Source organism: Anomaloglossus baeobatrachus, chromosome 8 (assembly GCF_048569485.1).
Source record: "Anomaloglossus baeobatrachus isolate aAnoBae1 chromosome 8, aAnoBae1.hap1, whole genome shotgun sequence".
In the NCBI taxonomy this organism is placed as follows: Eukaryota; Metazoa; Chordata; class Amphibia; order Anura; family Aromobatidae; genus Anomaloglossus; species Anomaloglossus baeobatrachus.
Window position 1 is genome coordinate 154,305,591 of NC_134360.1, and position 26,149 is coordinate 154,331,739.

At 47.5% G+C, this 26,149-nt stretch overlaps 1 protein-coding gene across 1 annotated transcript in view; it reads left to right on the top strand.

Annotated features, from left to right (window-relative positions):
• LOC142249311 (uncharacterized) overlaps positions 1 to 26,149 on the top strand; it is a 156,754-nt gene that overhangs the window by 93,160 nt on the left and 37,445 nt on the right. Inside the window, exon 7 of the mRNA XM_075320945.1 lies at positions 4,055 to 4,126. Coding sequence (XP_075177060.1) covers positions 4,055 to 4,126 — 72 coding nt within the window. The remainder of the gene's footprint in view (positions 1 to 4,054; positions 4,127 to 26,149) is intronic.

Consider the following 26,149-nt stretch of genomic DNA (forward strand, 5'->3'; position numbering starts at 1 on the left):
TAGTTTTTATTTATGCCCGAGCCAGACACAACTGATTTGTACAGATCCAGTGTCTTTGGCAGCGTTTTCACGTCTGTTGCACGGACACATTGATTTTCCTCCCCTATAGGACAGGGAAAATATAAACTGACCGGTGAATATATTTGGTGCAAATTCAGCTTTCTGCAAAAATAGGGAACAATGTATATTATATTAGTAGGTTATATTGTCCTAGTGGTTATCCAATCACCAACACGCTGCTCCATTCAGATAATACCCAGGATCCTAAGGAAAATAGCGATTCACCAATTGATGCGTGGTTCCACCGCTGAGTTGCAGGAGGGCCCACCAGATGCGTCATTGATACCGGCTCCCAGGGATTTTGTCTCTGTTTCCTGCTATAAATGTCTCCAAGACAATCTTCTCTGTTGCCAGAGTAACTAGATTAGTTTTCTTCTTTTTCTGGAGTGGATTTCGTCGGACCAGGTCATGTCGCCCCCATGGAGGGTTCTGGATGAAGATCCACACGTCTTCTCACTTACAGCTCACACATCCTGTGAGGCAGTTCCTCCTTGGTACCGGCACCACCCCCTGGACGGGCTCCATATAATGCTGTCAAAATGCAGTCTAAATGAGCAGAACAGAGTCCATTTATCATAACACAAGTTCTGTCAACAAAGTATCCGTTTTTGACTCTCTTATCTTATAAGCGAAACAGGAGTCTAGGCTAAAGAGGAAGACAGTGACCTCTTGTGGCCAGTAGTTCGTACTGCAGGCAACAATCTTCTCAATGTCCAAGCAGTACACTGCCATATACATTGGTATGAAAACATAACAGCAGTCATAAAATGATTGTTTACATAAATAGTGCAATATATTTCCCATCATCTCACAAGTGCCAAGTACTTTTGTTTTATTTACCTCTTCAAGACTTGACCATTTTCCTGTTTTTTACTTCCCCTTCTTCCAAGAGCCATCATTTTTTTTATTTTTTCACCAAATATAGGCATTTGAGGGCTTGTTTTTGTGGGACGAGTTCTACTTTAGAATTAAATCTTTCATTTTACCATATAATGCACTGGAAAACAGGAAAAAAATTCCAAGTCCGGTGACATTGCAAAAAAGCGCAATTTCACTGTTGTTTTTGAGGTGTTTATTTACAATGTCCACTATATGGTAAAATTGACCTAGCAGTATGATTCCCCAGGTCAGTACAAGTACATAGATACCAAACATGTATAGTTTATTTTTCAAGTGGGGATAAAAATTCTGACATTGTAGTCCATGTACCTGTAATGTTTTCATTTTTTTTTGCTCTTGGGCTGTGTCAGGCTTTTTTGTGTCCTCAGCTGATGTTTTTACTGATATTATTTTGGGGTAGATGTAATATTTTGTACTTTATTGCAATGTTGTGGTCACCAAAAAAACATAAATCTGGCATTTTGAATTTGTTATTCATTACGCTGTTTACCGATAGGATTCATTTATTTGATATTCTGATAGATTGGACATTTCTGAAAGCCACGATACCAAATATGTGTATTTCTTTATTTATTTTTTTAACTGTTTTATTTTTAATGGGGCAAAAGGGGTTTGTTTGAATGTTTGTGTTGGGGGGTGTTGAATATTTTTAAATGCTTTTTCTTTTTTTATTAGATTTTATAGTCACCATAGGACATCCGATTGCTTGTGCTATACAGAGTAGTGCATCAGCACTGCTATATATGGCACAAATCACGATCTCCTATGAACTCCGGCTCACAGTTGGCATTCACAGGAGGATCATAATGACATAGTTTCATAGTTTTTAAGGTTGAAGGGAGACTCTAAGGCGGGCTTTGCACGTTGCGACATCGCAAGCCGATGCTGCGATGTCGCACGCGGTAGGTCCGCCCCCGTCGCAGGTAAGATATCGTGTGATAGCTGGCGTAGCGAAAACTATCGCTACGCCAGCTTCACATGCACTCACCTGCCCTGCGACCGTCGCTCTGGCCGGCGACCCACCTCCTTCCTAAGAGAAAATGGGGGGGAGCCAGCACTGCTTATGAGTGGGATGCAATTATGACGAGATAAAAAGTGTAACATTCACAAATTCATTCCTACTGTATCAATTCAATGAGATTTTTAGCAAATAATTGATCAATGATTTGAGCCCCCCTGCCCCGTCACGGCAAATCTCTATAAGGGAGGTCCCTACACTACAGTATATAATATACATGTGTACCATGTGGTCTCGTGTGATGTGCAGGACCATATAGGAACACCACCTACCTGAGAAGTGTCAGAACCGCTCCCATGCTGCAAGGGCTGACAACTGCGAGTAGAGAGGCAGTCCAGGTGCCTGCCACCAGCACAATGTCTGAACTAGCCCCCACAGTGTCAGACCAGCAGACATGGATGAAGGGCGGAACAGCCCCAGGCAGGTGGTGCTTAAGTATTAATGCCTATGGAACAGGAGGCGGTGGTGGCTGTATGTGAACAGGCACCAACATGAATTTTGATGGCAACAGAAGGAATTTGCAAACCACACTGGGCGTGCACGGCATAGTGGTGGTCAACCACTTGACCAGTAAACGAGAAAATGGGGGGGAGCCAGCACTGCTTATGAGTGGGATGCAATTATGACGAGATAAAAAGTGTAACATTCACAAATTCATTCCTACTGTATCAATTCAATGAGATTTTTAGCAAATAATTGATCAATGATTTGAGCCCCCCTGCCCCGTCACGGCAAATCTCTATAAGGAGGTCCCTACACTACAGTATATAATATACATGTGTACCATGTGGTCTCGTGTGATGTGCAGGACCATATAGGAACACCACCTACCTGAGAAGTGTCAGAACCGCTCCCATGCTGCAAGGGCTGACAACTGCGAGTTAAGGGGGCGGGTCGTGCGGCGTCATAGCGACATTACACGGCAGGCAGCCAATAGTGGCGGAGGGGCGGAGATGAGCAGGATGTAAACATCCTGCCCACCTCCTTCCTTCCGCATATCCTTCAGAAGCCGCGGTGACGCCGGTAGGAGATGTTCCTCGCTCCTGCGGCTTCACACACAGCGATGTGTGCTGCCGCAGGAGCGAGGAACAACATTGGACTGTCGCGTCAGCGTAATTATGGATTACGCCGACGCTGCACCGATGATACGATTACGACGATTTTGTGCTCGTTAATCGTATCATCGAGCCTTTACACACTACGATGTCGCATGCGATGCCGGAAGTGCATCACTTTCAATTTGACCCCACCGACATCGCACCTGCGATGTCGTAGTGTGCAAAGCCCGCCTAAGTCCATCTAGTTCAACCCGTAGCCTAACATGTTGATCCAGAGGAAGGCAAAAAAACCCCAATGTGTCAAATAAGCTCCAATGGGGAAAATAATTCCTTCCTGACTCCACATACGGCAATCAGACTAGTTCCCTGGATCAACACCCTGTCATAAAATCTAATATACATAACTAGTAATATTATATTTATCAAGAAAGACGTCCAGGCTCTGCTTAAATGTTAGTAGTGAATCCTCCTCTGTGATTATGATTAAACCTTTTTGCCTCAAGACGTAGCGGATGCTCCCGTGTTCCAGTCGCAGGCCTAGATGTAAAGAGATCTTTGGAAAGGTCCCTGTACTGTCCCCTCATATGTTTATACATTGTGATTAGATCCCCCTAAGTCTTTGTTTTTCCAAACAGACAGACAAAGAGGACCACCAGCTGTCATGACAAACCATCGGCACCCCACAATCTTGTCACGGCACCGATGACAGCCTGTAAGGACGCGCTCCATGCTGGCGCGTATTAATTCCCACTGTCAGAGATTGACAGTGGGATTGAAATGGTTAACAGCCGCAGGTGGATCTCCGATCTCCGATCCACCAGCGGCTGTTAAAAGCACATGACAGCTGATCAGATCAACTGTTGTGCAGGGAAAAATGTGGGCTCAGTGTGTAAGCCCACATCGAAGGTGGGGACACGACATCTGACGTAAATTAACATCAAAGGTCGTCAAGTGGTTAAAAAAATAGTTTGTGTATACACAAAAGTAATATTGTCTCTTCTTTTTTCAATCTTTAAAGGAAAAAGAAAGTGTTGAACTGTTTAAAGGATTACTCCAAAGGCTATTGAATAATGCGGATGAACGTGGCCTGGTATGTATTTAAATGCATCGGCTTTGGTAGGGGAAGAATAATATAAAGTTAAATAATAGTTAAAAAAACATACCTTTTTATAAAAATGCATAATGGTTTATCTATTATATCCTATTTTTTTTAGCTGAACGGATTAGTTGTATGGTGGTACAAATGTAGCCAAGTTGTCCTTAAAGGGGTTGTCCAGATTTTGTTGACTTGAACAAATTGTTAGACATCTATTTAAAATGTTTTTAAACAAAAAAACGGAAAGCACAGCTATGTAATATCAGCAAGGTAGAATTATTATGAGGGTGCTAGTCCAAAAGGATTATATAGAAGGAAGGAGAAAAAGCATGGACCAGAACAGCTTCTTTTTTCCCTGATGAAGCTCTTTTAGGCCTGAAACACACGTCCTTGAAAACCACGTGCGTGTAATACGGGTCGTTTTTCGGGTCCGTTTTCCGTTTTTTAGGTCCGTTTTTATGGTATGTGTGGCCTGCGTGTGTATCCCGTATGCTAGCCGTATGTGCATGTGAAATGTCCGTGTGTGCGTGTGAAACGTAACTGACATGTGTTTGTGTTTTCCGTGAGAAATGTTGCGTGTGTGATGCAAAATGTCGTTACTACATGCCGGCTGACAGCAGACAGAGTTGCGCGATGAGAATGAACTCGGGTGAACTTCACCCGAATTCATTGTCATGCTGCGGCTCTGTCTGTGTGCTGCGTAATGATTAGCGGTCACCCATTAAGTATTCACCGGTGACCGCTAATTCCCCGAGTGACGGAAGTGAGCAGCCATCTCTCATACTCACCGATCACCGGCGCGGCGCTGCACGGCATTCACACTGCTCTGGCGGCTTTTATTATTTTGAAAAAGCCGGCCGCTCATTAAACAATATCGTATTCCCTTCTTTCCCCGCCCACCGGCAAATATGATTGGTTGCAGTGAGACACGGCCACACGCTGAGTGACAGCTGTCTAACTGCAACCAATCACAGCCGCCGGTTGGCGTGTCACTATGGAGCAGAGAAATAAATAAATAAATAATTAAAAAAAACGACGTGCGGTCCCCCTCAATTTTAATACCAGCCAGATAAAGCCATACGGCTGCAGGCTGGTATTCTCAGGATGGGGAGCCCCACGTTATGGGGAGCTAACCAGCCTAATAATATCAGCCAGCAGCCGCCCAGAATTGCCGCATACATTATATGCAACAGTTCTGGGACTGTACCCGGCTCTTCCCGATTTGCCCTGGTGTGTTGGCAATCGGGGTAATAAGGAGTTAATGGCAGCCCATAGCTGCCACTAAATCCTAGATTAATCATTTCAGGTGTCTCCCCGAGATACCTTCCATGAGTAATCAGTAAATTACTGTAAATAAATACACACACCTGAAAAAATCCTTTATTTGCAAAAAAAATCACTAACAAATACCCTCGTTCACCACTTTATTCAGCCCGAAAAAGCCCTCCATGTCCAGCGTAATTCACGGAGTTCCAGCGTCGCATCCAGCTCTGCTACATGAAGGTGACAGGAGCTTCAGACAGCTCCATGCAGCAACTGAAGACAGCCGCCCGATCAGCGATAACGTCAGTCAGGTAACTCGCGGCCACTGCTGGATCATACAACTGTGACAGCAACTCACCTGTGACTTCATCGCTGTCACTCGGGCGACTTGCTGTCACAGTTGTATGATCCAGCGGTGGCCGCGAGTAACCTCAGTGACATCATCGTTGATCGCGCGGCTGTCTTCAGTTGCTGCATGGAGCTGTCAGGAGCGGCGGTGTCTTCTGCAGCTCCTGTCACCTCCATGTAGCAGAGCTGGAAGCGACGTTGGAACTCCGTGGATTATGCCGGACATGGAGGGCTTTTTCGGGCTGAATAAAGTGGTGAATGAGGGTATTTGTAGTGGTTTTTATTGCAAATAAAGGATTTTTTCAGGTGTGTATATTTATTTACTGTAATTTACTGATTACTCATGGAAGGTATCTCGGGGAGATGCTTGACATGATTAATCTAGGATTTAGTGGCAGCTATGGGCTGCCATTAACTCCTTATTACCCCGATTGTCAACACACCAGGGCAAATCGGGAAGAGCCGGGTACAGTCCCAGAACTGTCGCATATAATGTATGCGGCAATTCTGGGTGGCTGCTGGCTGATATTATTAGGCTGGTTAGCTCCCCATAACGTGGGGCTCCCCATCCTGAGAATACCAGCCTGCAGCCGTATTGGCTTTATCTGGCTGGTATTAAAATTGAGGGGGACCGCACGTCGTTTTTTTTAATTATTTATTTATTTCTCTGCTCCATAGTGACACGCCCACCGGCGGCTGTGATTGGTTGCAGTTAGACAGCTGTCACTCAGCGTGTGGGCGTGTCTCACTGCAACCAATCATATTTGCCGGTGGGCAGGGAAAGCAGGGAATACGAGATTGTTTAATGAGCGGCCGGCTTTTTCAAAATAGTAAAAGCAGCCGGAGCTTTTATAACAGCAGTGCAGCGCCGCGCCGGAGATCGGGGAACGGTAAGTATGAGGGGGGGGGACTGACCGACAGACGGCGAGAGGGACAGATAAGACAGAGAGACCGACCGACAGACATAGAGACCAACCGACCCACGGACTGAGGTAGAGAACGACACATAAAAAAAAAAAAAGACCGACATCACATGAAAAAAGCAGAAAACGTACACGGAGCATACAGAGATGCGTCCGTGTCACTTAGGCTTGCGCATAGACCCATTGACTTTCATTGGGTCCATGGTGCGTGTTCCGTGAGGAAAATGGACATGCTTCCGTGCAAAACGGAGACACAAACGTAGCACGCACACGGACCCACGGACCTTAATCAAAAACGCACATGTGTCCTCAAACATTAAATAACATTGGTGCACGTTTGTCCGTGTCTCCGGTATATACTGAAACGGACCAAACTCGCACGTGTTTGACGGATGTGTGTTGCAGGCCTTAGAGCGACACGCATAGGGTTAGGTGCTGCTGTTCACCATTATATATGGGTCTCTGTGTGTCCAGTACAGCTTTTTATCTATGATGGTTTCCTTATGGTCTCTCTTCTCCCAGGTATTGTCTCTAGTGGGACTCCTATAGAGCCTTGTAAGGACTGTTTTGTACTGATGTTTGAAACCAGTCCTAACTCCGATTAAATTGTATGTTATATCTTCCACTTTAACCATTGGAAACTACTTGCTGCTATTATTTTGATCCAGGACATAGCATAGGAGACCGACATGGCACATATGAAATGGTTATTTGATAGGAACTATATAGTTTACTTTCTCACTATTTTTGATTGAATATTGCACTTGTGTGTAATCTTGAGGATTATTAGATATGATTGTGTCATGAAACCATGTTCTATATTTGATATGATGGTGTTGTCTTTTGGTTTTAACGTTTTTTTAGTGGTTAAAAATCAATAAAATTTGTATTTTTATATATACCTTGTGAGTTGAGTGCTTTTCTGGTCCATGCTTTTTCTCCTTCCTTCTATCTATTTAAAATGTGGCATATCGCATATAACTGCCTGATCCTGCCACTGACACCAGGTAATCCTGACTAGAGATGAGCGAACCGCTCGAACCACATAGGAAACAATGGGAAGCAATCACAAACACATAAAAACACCTAGAAAACACACTAAAAGGTGTCCAAAAGGTGACAAACAACTCACAGCACAAACACATGGGAAAGTGACAAGAACAAATTCTCATGCTTAAACAAAACAGCGTTACAAGGAAAAGAGGATGATACACAGATATAGGCATGGCATGCCCTTCTAAAATCATGTAAAACACCGCAAGGTGACTCCAAGCGGAGTCTCCCTTTTTTCCAAAAATTGGGCCACACAGACATCCACCCCTTCAGTGGCAGCACTTGTGCCCCAGTTGTACACTTCACAGGTAGATTTGCATCAAGCACATTCTAAAATACACCATCCTTAACCGTCCCCAGGATGACACCGGGGTAGGTAGCAAAGTCTTTGCTTATCCCAGATCTGTTCATCTTGGCTCCTTTTAAAAAACACAGCAAGGGTTACTCCAAGCAAAGTCTTTCCTGATCCTAGCTCTGTTCATCTTGGATCATTTTTAAAAACACTGTAAGCAAGGGTTACTCCAAGCGGCGTCTCCATTTTTTCCAAAAATTGGGCCACACAGACACCCACCCCTTCAGTGGCAGCACTTGTGCCCCAGTTGTACACTTCACAGGTAGATTTGCATCAAGCACATTCTAAAATACGCCATCCTTAACCGTCCCCAGGATGACACCGGGGTAGGTAGCAAAGTCTTTGCTGAACCATGAATTGTTCATCTTGGCTCCTTTTAAAAAACACAGCAAGCAAGGGTTACTCCAAGCGGAGTCTCCCTTTTTTCCAAAAATTGGGCCACACAGACACCCACCCCATCAGTGGCAGCACTTAGGCCCTAGTTGCAAACAGGATGTTTTGATTTGCATCAAGCACATTCCAAATCCACAAGCATTTACTCTCCCCAGGATGACACAGGGGTAGTAAATTCCTTGTGGATCAATGACTTGTTCATTTTGATGAACGTTAGTCTGTTCACATTGTCACTGGACAGACGCGTGCGCTTATCTGTCAGCACACACCCAGCAGCACTGAAGACACGTTCAGAGACAACGCTGGCAGCTGGACACGACAAAATCGCCAAGGCATAAGTGGAGAGCTCTGGCCATTTTTCAAGATTTGAAGCCCAAAATGAGCAAGGCTCCATTTGCAAAGTCATGGCATCGATGTTCATTTGGAGATACTCCTGTATCATCCTCTCCAGCCGTTGACTATGTGTCAGACTTGTTGTCTCTGGTGGCCTTGCAAAGGATGGTCTAAAAAGATTATGAAAAGATTCAATAAAATTGCTGTTACCAGCACCAGATACGGTGCTGCTGGTACGGTTAGACTGTTGAAGATGACGAGACCGTCCCATGTTTGTCAAGTTACAACTGGGAGATTCACTTCCTGCACCACGGTTGTTTGGTGGAAAAGCCGAGTTAAGATCGAGTAACAGCTTTTGCTGATACTCCTGCATACGTGTGTCCCTTTCTATGGCTGGAATTATGTCACAAAATTTGGACTTGTATTGGGGATCTAATAGTGTGGCAAGCCAGTACTCATCATCACTTCTAATTTTGACAATACGAGGGTCATGTTGGAGGTAGTGCAGCAAGAAGGCGCTCATGTGTCTTGCGCAGCCATGCGGACCAAGTCCACGCTGTGTTTGTGGCATAGAGGTGCTAACCGTTCTTTCTTCCTCTGACATTTCCCCCCAACTTTTTTCAACTGAAATTTGACCAAGGTCTCCCTCATCCGCTGAGTCTTCCATGTCCATGGACAGTTCGTCCTCCATTTCTTCATGTTCTCCTGCACCTTCCTCAACGTTTCGCCTGCTACCATGCGCCCTTGTTGATCCCTGTCCCCCATGGTCCCATGTCTGCCGCCTTGGTGATGATGAACGTCTGGACCTTGGTGATGTTGTTGTCTTTTGCGCATATGAATCCTCCTGTAGTTCCTCCCCTTCCTGTTGTCCCACCCCCTGACTCCGAATAGTGTTTAGCGTGTGCTCCAGCATGTAAATGACTGGAATTGTCATGCTGATAATGGCATTGTCAGCGCTAAACATATTCGTCGCCATGTCGAAACTGTGCAGAAGGGTGCATAGGTCCTTGATCTGAGACCACTCCATCAGGGTGATCTGCCCCACCTCTGCATCTCGTTGGCCCAGGCTATACATCATGACGTATTGCACCAGGGCTCGACGGTGCTGCCACAGTCGCTGTAACATGTGGAGAGTCGAATTCCAGCGTGTCGGCACATCGCATTTCAGGCGATGAACCGGCAGGCCGAAAGACTTCTGGAGCGATGCAAGTCGCTCAGCTGCGGTGGTTGAACGGCGGATGTGAGCAGACAGTTTTCGTGCCCTGTTCAGAAGGCCATCTAGGCCGGGATAGTGTGTTAAAAATTGCTGGACAACAAGGTTCAACACGTGAGCCATACAAGGCATGTGTGTCACCTTGCCCAGGCGAAGGGCCACACCCAGGTTTGCAGCATTGTCGCACACGGCCTTACCAGGCTGCAGGTTGAGTGGAGACAACCATTTACCAAACTCAGTCTCCAGAGCTGCCCACAACTCAGCCGCTGTGTGACTCTTATTTCCAATACATTTCAAGATAAAGACCACCTGATGCCGTTGCGCTCTGCTGCCAACATAGTAATGAGGGGTGCGTGATTCCTTCTGCGCAGTTAGAACGCTGGTGGCCTGACCAGGCAGGCTTGGGGCGGAGGTGGAGGACCCAGACAAGGTGGAGGAGGCAGAAGCAGTGGTGGAACTTGGACAGACAGAGGATTGACACACAAGTCGTGGGGACAGCAAGACTTGTGCAGCAGACCCTTCACCATCTATCACCATAGTTACCCAGTGCCCAGTCAGCAACATGTAACGTCCCTGTCCATGCTTACTGGTCCAAGTATCGGTGGTGAAATGCACCCGTTCACACACAGAGTTTCTCAAGGAAGCGGTGATGTTGTGTGCGACATGCTGGTGTAGCGCAAGCACACCTTTCTTGGAGAAGTAGTGGCGAGTGGGCATCTGGTACTGGGGCACTGGGTAACTTCGTCGTCAGTTGCATCCTCCTCCACCGCCTCTGTTGACCTCCTCGAGTGCCTGACTGTGGGTTGACAGTAGGTGGGATCTAGAACTTCCTCATCAATTGTTGTGTTTGCACTCCCCTCACCCTCAGACTGAGCCTCTTCTTGCCCTGACCGAATATTTAAGTTGTCATCCCAATCTGGTATCTGCGTCTCATCGTCATCAGTATGTTCCTCATTGTCTATAACAACAGGTGTTACAGTTTGTGAATAAGTGTCAACATTATGCTCAGAAACTTGGTCCTCACGGCCTGAATCTGAGTCACAAAGGTTCTGGGCATCACTGCAGACCATTTCCTGGTCTGTACTCACTGTAGCTTGGGAGCAGACCTCTGATTCCCAGGCTATAGTGTGACTGAACAGCTCTGCAGACTCAGTCATCTCTGTTCCACCATACTGTGCAGGGCGGGTGGAGACTTGAGAGCTGGGAGAAAGCAAGTGTGATTGGGATGACAACTCAGAGGACTGGCCTTTTTTGGATGCAGTAGTTGAGGTGGCGGAGAGGGCACTTGTTGGACCACTTGAGATCCATTCAAGCATTTTCTTTTTTTCGCCATCTTCTACCTTTGTTCCAGTTGTTTGTGTCCGTAATAAAGGGAGCACATCGGATTGTCCACGGTAAGTAGTAGACATCTTACTTTTGCTGGAAGATGGTCTATCTTCAGCAGATGTTAATGGAGCTTTGCCACCTTCCCCACGGACAAACCCTTTTTTTCCTTTTCCAACACGCCTCTTCCCCTTTCCACCAGCATCTGTCATTTTGCCACTCATTTTGATTGCGACAAGATTGTGCACTTAAAATGTGGTAGTAAAAATTGAGAGGTGATGTAGATTGCAGCGGTGGTCTAGCTTTATTGACAGCAGAATAAACAACAATAACTATCCCTGACAATGCAACTACGGCCCTTAAACTGGCAGCACAGTTTGCTATTAGAATGGCTTAGTAACAATGAGCTTGAGTGTGCAATGCAGAGGTGCTGCAAATATCTTTGCACCAGTGGGACAATAATGAAGTCCAACAGCCACTTTTAGGATGCCACTAAGTTTCCTCAGTGTTTGCTAGTATAATGGCTTAGTAAAAATGAGTTTGAGTGTACAATGCAGTGGTGCCGCAAATAGCTTTGCACCAGTGGGACAATAATGAAGTCCAACAGCCACTTTTAGGATGCCACTAAGTTTCCTCAGTGTTTGCTAGTATAATGGCTTAGTAACAATGAGCTTGAGTGTGCAATGCAGAGATGCTGAAAATATCTTTGCACCAGTGGGACAATAATGAAGTCCAACAGCCACTTTTAGGATGCCACTAAGTTTCCTCAGTGTTTGCTAGCATAATGGCTTTGTAAAAATGAGTTTGAGTGTGCAATGCAGTGGTGCTGCAAATAGCTTTGCACCAGTGGGACAATAATGAAGTACAACAGCCACTTTTAGGATGCCACTAAGTTTCCTCAGAGTTTGCTAGTATAATGGCTTAGTAACAATGAGCTTGAGTGTGCAATGCAGAGGTGCTGCAAATATCTTTGCACCAGTGGGACAATAATGAAGTCCAACAGCCACTTTTAGGATGCCACTAAGTTTCCTCAATGTTTGCTAGTATAATGGCTTAGTAAAAATGAGTTTGAGTGTGCAATGCAGTGGTGCTGCAAATAGCTTTGCACCAGTGGGACAATAATGACGTCCAACAGCCACTTTTAGGATGCCACTAAGTTTCCTCAGTGTTTGCTAGTATAATGGCTTAGTAAAAATGAGTTTCAGTGTGCAATGCAGAGGTGCCGCAAATATCTTTGCACCAGTGGGACAATAATGAAGTCCAACAGCCACTTTTAGGATGCCACTAAGTTTCCTCAGTGTTTGCTAGTATAATGGCTTAGTAACAATGAGCTTGAGTGTGCAATGCAGAGGTGCTGCAAATAGATTTGCACTAGTGGGACACTAATGGAAGTCCAACAGCCACTTTTAGGATGCCACTAAGTTTCCTCAATGTTTGCTAGTATAATGGCTTAGTAACAATGAGCTTGAGTGTGCAAAGGGCAGGAGGGTACAGTGGCCGGGTTGTGGTTCAGTGTAGAGGAAAGGAAGCCTCACTTTCTATCCCTCCTAATGGTGAAATGTAGCAAGGAACTCCCTGACCTTAGCTACACAGACACTCTTATCTGTAGCTGTTAAAACCTCTTTCAACGGACCTGACTGTAACCTATGGCTCTGAGCCTGCTGTTATTAGCCCTTACAAGGGCTGAAAGAAACTTCTATCCCTATTCTGTATAGCGCTGTGTGTAGAGCGTACACAAATTCCACTAGTTTAGGGATGTACACCAGTAATCATAAACCCTATCTAAAACTTAACATTTAATTATAATAGATACTAAAAAATATTTACCACATTTACGTGAATATGTGCACAGAAGAGAGAGGGAAATTATCCCTACAATATCCACTCCCTCCTGTGCTCTGCCTAGCCGCGGAGGTTGGCACCCTAAAATTGCGCAATGGCGCCCCCGCTCCTCGACGGCTATCCCTGCTATGACCCTATGAGTCCCTGGCCAAGAATAATTCTGCACACAATGTACTGTCAGGATTAGAGTTGAGCGCGGTTCGTGGTTCTCCAGTTCGCGGTTCGAGTGATTTTGGGGGCTATTCTAGATTGAACTAGAACTCGAGCATTTTGCTAAAAGCTCGATAGTTCTAGTTACCTTCGAGAAAGGTTCTAGCAGCAAAAAGCCAAGCTAATTAATAGCTGGCTTTTCGTTGTAATAGTGTAAGTCACTCTGTGACTCACACTGTTATGAAATTTCAGCATATAGTGTGCGGGGACTGCGCATTCAGATCACTGCTGCTGGGATAATGGCGATCGCCATTTTTTTTTCCCTTGTCTTCCTTCCCTAAGCGCGCGTGTAGTGGGGCGGGCCAGCATGTCAGCCAATCCCAGACACACACAGCTAAGTGGACTTTTAGCTAGAAAAGCAACGGCATGTGTGATAGGATGTCCATGTCACATGTCCGTGCATTATAAATACGGGCATCTGCCCATCTGGACGCCATTATCTGCCTTCTGCGTCTGGGTGTCAGTCACCGCAGGTGCAGCTCCTGTCTCCGATACTGCTGTGTACGCTCTACAGTAATCATAAACCCTATCTAAAACTTAACATTTAATTATAATAGATACTAAAAAAATATTTACCACATTTACGTGAATATGTGCACAGAAGAGAGAGGGAAATTATCCCTACAATATCCACTCCCTCCTGTGCTCTGCCTAGCCGCGGAGGTTGGCACCCTAAAATTGCGCAATTAAAGTGCAGTGCAAAACCATAAAGTGATATTGTGCCAGTATGGAACCCACAGTCAACCTCCAAAACAGAGGCTGCAAGTCTTTTCTCACTGAATTCACACGTATAGCAGGGATATAAAACTTAGCTTGTGCTGCCTCTTATGCTGCCTCAACGTGTTTCCCCATTTTCTGGTTCATTAGGAGGCCGATATCAATCTATTGTGGTAAGATAAACCCGTGGCAGTCAGAATGCTGCCAGATTCACATGATGCTGAAGGGGCCACCAGGTGATTGATTTCCCTTATAACCCCTCAGGTGTCCTCCAGATCCGGGCGCTAACCAATAGGCACAAGGTTGCCAATTACCTTATTTGTTATCGCCATGTGTCCGGTTGATATTCCTCCACCATCTCCAACATAGTGCATGTATGTACTTCCGCGTTCCACAATGGAACGCACGCCAGCAACGCCCCTAGGCACGTGGGGCCGCACCGCTGTGCTTCAGGGGGGTAATCCCAGGAAGCACGCAGACGCGGCATCCCCACTCCCTCGTTCACTTCCGCGTTCCTCCCTGGAACGCACGTGTGTCCCGCCCCCATCACATGGAGCCGCGTCAAGTGCGCGCTCCAGGGGGCGGGTCCCAGGACATACAGGCACAGCGTCACCATCTCTCCCGAGATCTGGGAGGATCCAAGATGCAAGCCAAAGCAGCCGGGCACTATGATAATCCTATTACTTCCGCGTTCCACAGTGGAATGCATGCTTCTGGCAGTTCTGTGTATATCCGTGCCCTGATTATTCCAACGGTCTACAGCCATATAACCATATAGACCGCACATATAGCGATATCTCACCGTGTGAACAGAGGGTGTTTTAATGACTTGTCCCCTAGACTTTTTACCAGATAGAGGGATATCTCTAATAAACAAGGGGGAGGGGGAGGGGGAGAGGAGCGGGGGCGCAAACAGATAGAAGACTAGGTGGACTTATACTAGTGTAGTTATATTGAGGATATATCAAGCCGACATGATATCCCTTATTACACTCTGGATATTGGAGGACATCTGTTCAGATACATAAATAAACAATTCATGCTACCCTATAAACAGGACAGCTAAGGCCAAAAATCCCATCTTAAGACCCCCATCTCATACGAGTCTTTATCATTTAAGATAAAATTACACATATCCATGTATCTCTTATGGTCCATTATTACAAGATTCCCCCCTAACTTGTTCCTAAATTATTAGGCAAGTTGTATTTTAGAGGATTTTTTTATTTTTGATCAACAACTATGTTCTCAATCAACCCAAAAGACTCATAAATATCAACGCTTAATATTTTTCGAAGATGGAGTGTTTTTTTTTTAGATTTGGCTATCTTAGGAGGATATCGGTTTGTGCAGGTAACTATTACTGTGCAGAATTATTAGGCAACTTAATAAAAACCAAATATATTCCCATCTCACTTGTTTATTTTCACCAAGTAAACCAATATAACTGCACAAAATTTAGAAATAACCATTTCTGACATGCAAAAACAAAACCCTAAATAATTAGTAACCAATATAGCCACCTTTCATTACGATGACACTCAACAGCCTACCATCCATAGATTCTGTCAGTTGCTTGATCTGTTACGATCAACATTGCGTGCAGCAGCCACCACAGCCTCCCAGACACTGTTCTAAGAGGTGTACTGTTTTCCCTCCCTGTAGATCTCACATTTTATGAGGGGGCACAGGTTCTCTATGGGGTTCAGATGAGGTGAACAAGGGGGCCATGTCATTATTTTTTCATCTTTTAGACCTTTACTGGCCAGCCACACTGTGGAGTAGTTGTATGCATGTGATGGAGCATTGTCCTGCATGAAAATCATGTTTTTCTTGAACGATACTGACTTCTTCCTGTACCACTGCTTGAAGAAGTTGTCTTCCATAAACTGGCAGTAGGTCTGGGAGTTGAGCTTCACTCCATCCTCAACCCGAAAAGGTCCCACAAGTTCATCTTTGATGATACCAGGCCATACCAGTATCCCACCTCCACCTTGCTGGCGTCTGAGTCGGAGTGGAGCTCTCTGCCCTTTACTGATACAGCCTCTGGCCCATCTATCTGGCCCATCAAGAGTCACTCTCATTTCATCAGTCCATAAAACCTTCGAAAAATCAGTCTTAAGATATTTCTTGGCCCAGTCTTGACGTTTTATCTTATGTTTCTTGTTCAAAGGTGGTCATTTTTCAGCCTTCCTTACCTTGGCCATGTCCCAGAGTATGGCACACCTTGTGCTTTTTGATACTCCAGTAACGTTGCAGCTCTGAAATATGGCCAAACTGGTGGCAAATGGCATCTTGGCAGCTTCACGCTTGATTTCCCTCCATTCAGGGGCAGTTATTTTGCGCCTTTTTTGCCCAACACGCTTCTTGCGACCCTGTTGGCTATTTGCCATGAAACGCTTGATTGTTCGGTGATCACGCTTAAAAACTTTGGCAACTTCAAGACTACTGCATCCCTCTGCAAGACATCTCACAATATTGGACTTTTCAGAGCCCGTCAAATCTCTCCTCTGACCCATTTTGCCAAAGGAAAGGATGTTGCCTAATAATTAAGCACACCTTGTATAGGGTGTTGATGTCATTACACCACACCCCTCCTCATTACAGAGATGCACATCACTTGATTTACTTAATTGGTAGTTGGCTCTCAAGCCTATACAGATTTAAGTAGGACAACATGTATAAAAATTATCATGTGATTAAAATACTCATTTTGCCTAATAATTCTGCACACAATGTATGCAATGTGAGGATTAATAAGTTTGCAGTCACGTAAAGTGACTGCAGACTTTTGTGCCAAACTTTAACAAACCCTTTAAAGGGAACAAACCAGCAGTATTTTCCCATATAAAGTACAGGCAGTGCCATACTGGTGCTAGCATGGCAAATCAAATCATACCTTCAGTTTCATGATTGGATGTTTGATTGCAGAAAAAAATGTTCTCAAGAGTCCAGAAATGAGTGCATTGCTTGATTGACGTGTGCAGTGGGGCGGGCCTTTGTGGGTCAGATCCTTTGTATATATTCTTTCTCCTGTATCCTCCTGGCTTGCCGCTTTTCTTTACTTCAAATTCACACCACAGTGCATGCGCATTGCAATTGTGATGCTGTCTTCATTAAAATTACGCTGGAGTAAGCGCATTCATGTACCGTGATCTCCGACACCATTTTATTGAAGACACTGTGGAGACAACTATGATTGTAGCGTCCCACGGGGCAGGTGGTTAACCTACTTGTCGCGGGCCGTTTCGGGTTGGGTCAGGCGTTGTCATGGGGTGGCCTTGCATGGTTCCATTGCCCTGAGGCGTACAGTAAATGGTGGGGGAATCGGGGTATTGGGAAAGTTTGTCGTAACGCCACCTGTGGTATGCGGCCAGGCAATAGCCGCCACTGCCGGGTTCCTCCCTGGGGCAGGTGTTAAGGCAGCCGGGATGGTGTCGCTCCCCACAGGCGGAGCGGGCCCCGGGTGGATGATGAGGGTAGTAATTGCCGTTGGTGCCTAAGCGCTGGGCAGCGGCGCTGGTAAAGACGAGCCAACACAGTCTCTGCGGATTTAGGGTGTAGTTTACTCACAGCTTCAGCTGCCAGCCCGGTCACACTCGTCACTGTCGTGATGGTTTCAGGTCGATCCCGGATCCGCAAGAGGTCCGCACCAATGTGTCGCGGGCGGGGAGGACACCGCTGCCGCGCGCTCGCTAACGCTCGGGTCCAGCGCTGCTGCGGCTGCTCGGTGGCTCGAGCGGTGGGCCGGATCCGGGGGCTTGAGCGGCGCTCCTCGCCCGTGAGTGAAAAGGGTGGTTGGTTTGGGGGATTTAGTCCGTGACGCCACCCACGGGTCGTGGTGAAGATGGGCACCACCGCTGCTGGTGACGGGGATCCCGGGAGCGATGGTAGGGAGCAGCTGGGATGTTGTTTTCCCCCTCCGTGGGTAGGGGTCGGTGGTCCCGGGGCCCGGTGGTGTAACGGGGAGGCTGGATGGCGAGGTGCAGGGTTGCAGGGGCAGCGCGGCGCGGTGCCAGATGGCACTGGTGTACTCACTCAGGCAGTCAATGACAGAGTCTCTGGTAAACCAAACGGCTGGATGGACGGGTCCCGCAGCCGGCTGCTGTGACTTCTCCCGGACGGTTGGTGGTGGCTTCCTTTCTCTGCACCTCCGTGTATGTTCGGTCCCAATGGATTCCCACCGGTAACCAGCTCCCCAGCGTTTATATGTGCTGGAGGAGCCTTTTTGCCCGCAGGCACTGGCCCTTGGAACTCTAGCTGTGGCGGTAGCTGTATTTCTTTCTACTGGTCGGACAGTTGCCTTCAATCGGGTCTTGGCTGTTAGGAAACCCCTGGGGTTCCGGTCACTGACGGATTTGACCTCTAATGGCGGCTCCAAGCCTGGTCGGGGTCCGTAGGCCCTGCCTGTGTGTGCTGGCTTCACTTCGCTCCCCGGTTCGGTACCGGCGGGCCACCGGGCCACCGGGGACCGGTCCTACGGTTCCGCGTTGATCTGCCTCTCCTGCAGACGGCCACCACCGTCTGCCAACCTTGCTCTAAGTGCCCGGGCCACATACCCGGACACGGTCAGTTTGCTCCACACTCCTCTCTGTCCTCAACTCTCCACTGAACTCCACTGAACACTGAACTAACTTCCTTTTCCTGCCTCCAGGACTGTGAACTCCTCAGTGGGTGGGGCCAACTGCCTGGCTCCACCCCACCTGGTGTGGACATCAGCCCCTGGAGGGAGGCAACAAGGATTTTGTGCCTGGCTAATGTGCCTGTCTCGGGGTGGGGGTGTGTCTTGCAGTACCTGTGACGACCTGGTTAGTCCAGGGCGCCACATTTGCGGTAGTCTTTGGGCCCTTCCTTGCTGCGCTTTGTAGTGCGGGTCACTGTGGCTTGAAGCACTTAGAGTCCCTTCCGTACTAGGTAGAGTACTGCTCCCTATGCCAGTAGTGGGGATCCCCTTAAGTCTGACTGTGATCTAGACCCCTGGAGTCCTATATGCCACCTGGCTCTGGAAACTTGTGTGGTCGAAGAAGCGTGGAACTTCTCCGTCTGGCAGAATCTGGTGATGCAACATGGAATTACACCACCCTGGGGTGCTTCACCCTGGAGAGCGCTGGCCCCGAGGGAACTGACACGGTATCCTCCTCAGCGACCGTTAAACTCCTATGTCCCACAGGAGCTACCGGGAAACACGTCTGCTCACTGTCCCTCCTGCTGGAGAACTCCTTGATTTTGTAATAAACTGTGTGTGTGACTCCTAAGTCCCCCTGTAGGCCGCTCCTTCCCCTACCTAGGTCCTAAACTAGTGGATTGGGGCCCCTGTTGTGAGGTATTCTGTAAATGCCACACTGTTGGAAACCCCTTTTATACCTGACCCTAGCCCAGTCCCCAATAGGGAAGGAGCAACCCATGTGTGTATGTGATTGTGGATGATGAAACCGGTACCGACCTCCTTTTGGATCCATGATCAGCACCACACACTGAGCACCACAGTACCCTGTGCCTCAGGGGCGCAACAGAATCGTAGGAGTTATTTAGTGGAATTATGATCTTATATCCATTTCTTTAGGTGGGAAGAGGAATTATAAAATAGAGTTTAGATTAAACTAAGAAGACTATAAATTATAAATAATTAGATAAAGAAAATAAGAATAAATTAGCAGGTCTACTGTAAACACCTGACCACAATTAGAACTAGGATTAATTACTGGAGGTCATTATCATATCCTAGATCATAATTAGATTAAGAATTATAATAATTTGGAGATTATTAATATATTCTACATCTAGTCTTCTGAGCCCTAAAAACACCAGGATAGGATCATTATTGCAAAATAAGGGAGCCCTCTAGTGGTACTTTATTGGAATAAATACTCCCCTGAACATTCTTTTTGGCGCACCAATCAGCATCTTCCCTTGTTTCCAGTCCTCTTCGCTCTCATATGATGATTATTCAGTCTCGCAGAATCACACTGGGCTCTATGTGGGAGCCAGAAGTCACTTTTACAATGGACAGTTAGGTGCAGAAATATTTTTACAGTGACACACGTTTTGGCATTTTAGCTGTTTACCAAAACATATTCATGATACAGTTATATAATCAATATGGGGTTAACATGCAGATTCTCCGCTTTAATATGAGGGTCACATCCTAATTGGAATAAGGATTTTGGAATTACAGCTCTTTAATATGTAGCTGCTCTTTTTCAAGAGACCAAAGGTAATAGAACATTTATATCAAAAGCTCTTTAACCCCTTCAATTCTGGGCAATTTTCCGTTCTCTGTTTTTTACTCTCCATCTTCCGAGAGCCGTACCTTTTTTATTTTTCTGTCAATCTTGCCATAGGAGAGCTTGTTTTTTGCGGGACGAGTTGCACTTTTAAATGAAACCATAAGTTTTACCATATAGTGTACTGGAAAATGGCAAAAAAATTCCAAGTGAGGAAAAATTGCAAAAAAACTGCACAATTGTTTGGGGGATATTTTATTCACTATGTTCACTATGTGGTAAAACTGATGTGTTGGTGTGATGCCTCAGGTCAGTGCAAGTTCGTAGACAACAAGCATGTATAGGTTTACTTTATGTAAATGATTAAAAAAAAATATCACAAGTTTGTCCAAAAAAAGTTGCGCACTTTTTGCGTCATTTTCCGAGACCTGTAGCGTTCTCATTTTTTGATTTTTTTGGTATCTGGGGTTCAGTGATGGCTTATTTTTTGCGTCCTGAGCTGACGTTTTTAATTATACAATTTTTGCTGAAAAAGGAGAAATGCACAGCTCACTGGAAAAAATTGAGTGTGGTATATATATATATATATATATATATATATATATATATATGTATATATGTATATAGCGTTTATTATCGCTAATTATTGACCATGGGATATACAGATACTTAGGCAAATGTAAAGACTTCTGTTTCTTCTTATTTGTGCATACCTATTGAAGTTGTTGCCTTTCACTCCTAATGAAGCCCATATACACTGCTCTGTTTTCCTTAATCTTGGCGTGCTGCAGGTAGTCCAGCATATTCATGAGATCTGTATAACTGCAAGATCTGCAGCAGAGAAAATGACAGCAAACAGCTCAGTAAGTGACACATTGCTGGAATCAGTCAATGCTTTAAAGGGGTTTTCTCACATTGGAAGCTTACCCCCTATCCTTGGGATGGGGAATAACTTTCCAATCGCTGGGGGTCCGACTACCGTGGCCTCGAATTTTTCCGAGAACCAGAACATGCAGACAGAATGGATTCCGGGAGTAAAATATTTCTGCAGCACACCAAGTAGTCCTGAAATGATAATTGCTGCTGATTAAACAGTGATTTTATCAAAACTACACTAAGCAGTCCAGTAAGTGACAACACTGGAATCAGGATCTATGCCCCTACATTATGCTGCTCTCAAATTAGGTGGCAAAAACCTGGTGACAGACTCATAATTCTCACTAAAGAGTAACCACCCTAAGTAAGGCCAAGGCTGTGCCCAAGAATAAATAATTGCCCAGCACTGAGCTCACAGCACAAAAAATGACCCCACACCGTGTCACTTATAGTATACAGCCTCCATGTTGTGCCCCCACATCACGCTTCGTCCCCCCCATCCTCCATGTTGTGCCCCCACATCATGCTTCGTCCCCCCCATTCTCCATGTTGTGCCCCCACATCATGCTTCGTTCCCCCCCATCCTCCATGTTGTGCCCCCACATCATGTTTTGCCCCCCCCATCCTCCATGTTGTGCCCCCACATCATGCTTCATCCCCCCCATCCTCCATGTTGTGCCCCCACATCATGCTTCGTCCCCCCCATCCTCCATGTTGTGCCCCCACATCATGCTTCATCCCCCCCATCCTCCATGTTGTGCCCCCACATCATGCTTCATCCCCCCCATCCTCCATGTTGCGCCCCCACATCATGTTCCATCCCCCCATCCTCCATGTTGCGCCCCCACATCATGTTCCATCCCCTCATCCTCCATGTTGCGCCCCCACATCATGTTCCATCCTCCCATCCTCTATGTTGCGCCCCCACATCATGTTCCATCCCCCCCATCCTCCATGCTGCGCCCCCACATCATGTTCCATCCCCTCATCCTCCATGTTGTGCCCCCACATCATGTTCCATCCCCTCATCCTCCATGTTGCGCCCCCACATCATGTTCCATCCCCCCCATCCTCCATGTTGCGCCCCCACATCATGTTCCATCCCCCCATCCTCCATGTTGTGCCCCCACATCATGTTCCATCCCCCCAGCCTCCATGTTGCGCCCCCACATCATGTTCCATCCCCCTCATCCTCCATGTTGCGCCCCCACATCATGTTCCATCCCCTCATCCTCCATGTTGCGCGTCCCCGCCCCCACCCCCCGGGTTGCTTGTTCGGCGCTGTCTTCGGCTGTAAAGCGCTTACCTGCTCCAGGCTGCATCTCCCGTTCTCCACGGTGGCGGTGGAGGCGGGGGCGGCAGGATCTGACATCTTGCTCGGCGGCGGTTCCGTCTCCCGTCCTCCTCTGCGCGGCGCTGCCTCACGCTGCTGTGACCTCTGGCACAGTGAGCGCACGGCAGCACGTCGGGGCGGGGAGCTGATTCCAGCTCCTCTGACCCCGGAAGTGCCGGCATGCTCACAGTTTCATTTATAGACGCGACTATAAATGACTGCGGCGCCCCCTCCCTCCTCCAAAAAGGCGCCGGATTTAATAAAGAGTTTGGAGGAGGGAGGAAGATTTTAAAAAAAAAAATTTAAAGTTTTGGTTTGGGCGCCGCCCCCCTGGAAGGCGCCGCCCCAGGCACGTGCCCTCAAGTGCCTAATGGCAAATACGGCCCTGAGCGTCATTTCACTTTTTGAACAGAAAATTAGCTGGAATCGTTAGCCGCACCATGTTGCGTTTGGAGACCCCCTGAGGTGCCGAAACAGTGGAGCTCCCCCACATGTGACCCCATTTTGGAAACTAGACCCCTCATGGAATTTATCTAGATGTTTATTGAGCACTTTGAACCTCTGGGGGCTTCACAAATGTTAATAAAGTTGAACTGTGAAAATAAAAAAAAAAATTTACCACGAAATTGTTACTTCAACCAGGTAGCTTTTTTTTCACAAGGGTACCTGGAAAAATTGCACCATAAAGTGTATGGTGCAATTTCTCCTGAGTACACAGATATGTCATATGTGGTGGAACTCAAATGTTTGGGCACACAGCAGGGCTCGGAATACAAGGAGCGTCATTTGACTTTTCAAACGCAAAATTGTCTGGAATAATTTGTGTATTCCATGTTGTGTTTGGAGACCCCCTGAGGTGCCGAAACAGTGGAACTCCCCACATGTGACCCCATTTTGTAAAATAGACTCCCATGGCATAAAACAAAAACAGGGCGCACGCACAGATCTGCTGCAAAAAGGGGGGGGACTAGGTGGGATGAAAAAAAGAAGTCCTGTCCAAAGTCGAGTACGACTGCAGGACGCTTGCTGATCAGGTACCTATTTGTTCAAGTTTTGTCTTTTTTTTTATTTGGGGTGCACAAAAAAAAGCAAAAACTCAAGCAACAATTACGTACCTGATCAGCCAATCATGTAGCTGATCAGCACTTGGCGGCAAGCAGGTGGGGGAGGGGGGGGAGAGGGAGTGGGAGATGCGATTGGGGATAGTTAGAAAAGAGCCACAAACAATACTTATAGGATGGATCAGAACAGCAGCAGATGGGGGGCAGCAGATGGGGGGGCATCGGCAGATAAAGGGAGCATCGGTGGTTATGAGACGGCGGCAGCTGGGAGAGGGTGGCGGTGGATAGGAGAGGGTGCAGTGGATGCAGGAGCGGCGGAGGATGGGGGGGAAGAGAGGGGAGGGGAGAATGGGGGTGGGGGGACAGGGGGAGGGGGAGCGCGAGGTGAGATTGGGGATAGTTACCTTACAGGATGGATCTAGGCAGCAGGATCACAGGAGATGAAGGAGGCAGCAGATCGGTGAGGATGAGAGGTGGGAGAGGGGGCAGCAGATCACGGGGGTGAGAGGTGGGGGGAGAGCGGACAGCAGATCACAGGGGTGAGAGGTGAGGGAGTGCAGATCATGGGGTTAAGAGGTGGGGTGAGAGCGGACAGCAGATCCCGGGGGTGACAGGTGAGGGAGCACAGATCACGGGGGTGGAGCGAGCAGCAGATCTCGGGGGTGACAGGTGAGGGAGCACAGATCACGGGGGTGACAGGTGAGGGAGCACAGATCACGGGGGTGACAGGTGAGGGAGCACAGATCACGGGGGTGACAGGTGAGGGAGCACAGATCACGGGGGTGACAGGTGAAGGAGCACAGATCATGTGGGTGACAGGTGAGGGAGCACAGATCACGGGGGTGACAGGTGAGGGAGCACAGATCACGGGGGTGACAGGTGAGGGAGCACAGATCACAGGGGTGACAGGTGAGGGAGCACAGATCACGGGGGTGACAGGTGAGGGAGCACAGATCATGGGGGTGACAGGTGAGGGAGCACAGATCACGGGGGTGACAGGTGAGGGAGCACAGATCATGTGGGTGACAGGTGGGGGGGAGCGGGCAGCACATCACGGGGGTGAGAGGTGAGGGGGCGGGCAGTCGATCACGGAGGTGAGGGGGCGGACAGCCGATCACAGGGGTGAGGGGCCGGTCAGCTGATCATGGGTGTGAGGGGGGGAGGTCAGCACATCACAGAGGTGAGGTGGCGGGCAGCCGATCACGAGAGGGAGGGGGCAGGCAGCCAATCACGGGGGTGAGGGGGAGGGGCGGGCAGCCGATCAGGGAAATGAGAGGTGGGGGTGAGGGCAGCAGATCGGGGAGAGCGGTGGCAGATGGAGGAGGGCGGCGGATTGTGAGGCTTTTCGCCGGTTTGATACAGTACAGTGGCAACACGGCAACTTCCGGGTCCCATCCTCCGGTCACATAACAGCATGGGACCGGAGCTTTTCGCCCTGCCATTGTACTGTATACACTGTACTGGCATGCTCCAGGACTGACAAGTGAAGCTGAGGGGTGCGGTCACCGGCAAAAGGTCCACGGTGATTGGAGAGATCGGTCACAAGGCCGGTCTCTTCAATCAGAGCTGCTGGAGCTGGGGGAGGGTGATCCAGCTGAGGTCATCCAACTCCAGCCACTGGTCAGTGCTATAGGTGCCCTGATCATGGCTGGATTTCAATGTTTTAGCCATTTTCAATGGCTGAAACATTACAGTGGCTGTGATTGGCTGAGTGGCGTTCGTCAGCCAATCACAGCCTCTGTAGGTCCGGGGAGGAGGCACTACCGCTCCTGAAGTCAGGCACAGGTCCCCTTCTTCCCGAATCTGTGGTTTGTGTGAACCGATCGCAGTCACCGGGGCTCCGGTGCCGCGATTTCACCATAACGGATACATCAATCATGGGTCTTTAAGTACCAGGGCACCATGACGGATGTATTCGTCAAAGGTCGTGAAGGAGTTAATTTAATTACATTTTTTAAAACTTTTGTTTTTAATAGTCCCCCTAGGAGACTATAAGGATCAGAAGTCTGATCGCTCATTTATTTCTCCTGATCAGAGCAGCATCGCTCTGATCTGGAGAAATGCTGCGTTCTTGTTCCAGCTGCCTCTTTGCCAGCTGTAACAGGAACTGCATCATGAAAGTGACAGGAGTCATCACATGACCCTGTGCTACCATGGCAGCAACACCCCCCTATTATCGCATCACAGGGCCTCCGATGGCAGCGGGGAAAGGTGCGTTCCTTGCCATGGAGCTTTAAATCACACTGTCACATTTTTACAGCACGATTTAAAGGGTTAACAGATCACAGATCCACCTGCGCCTGCAAGGCACACATGTCTGCTGTTTCAATCAGCAGACATGTGCGGGGATCACCTCCGACTCACCGCAGTAGCTGGTGGTGATTAGCCCTTCATGATTTAGGACTTACGATTATGTCCTATGTCGTGAAGAGGTCTGGAGCTGATTCTAGATGTGGCATTTGCATTTGGAAGCTGTTGCTGTGAACCCACAACATGTGATCAAAGGAAATCTCAACAGAAAAGAAGCCGACCATCATTAGGCAGAACAAAAAA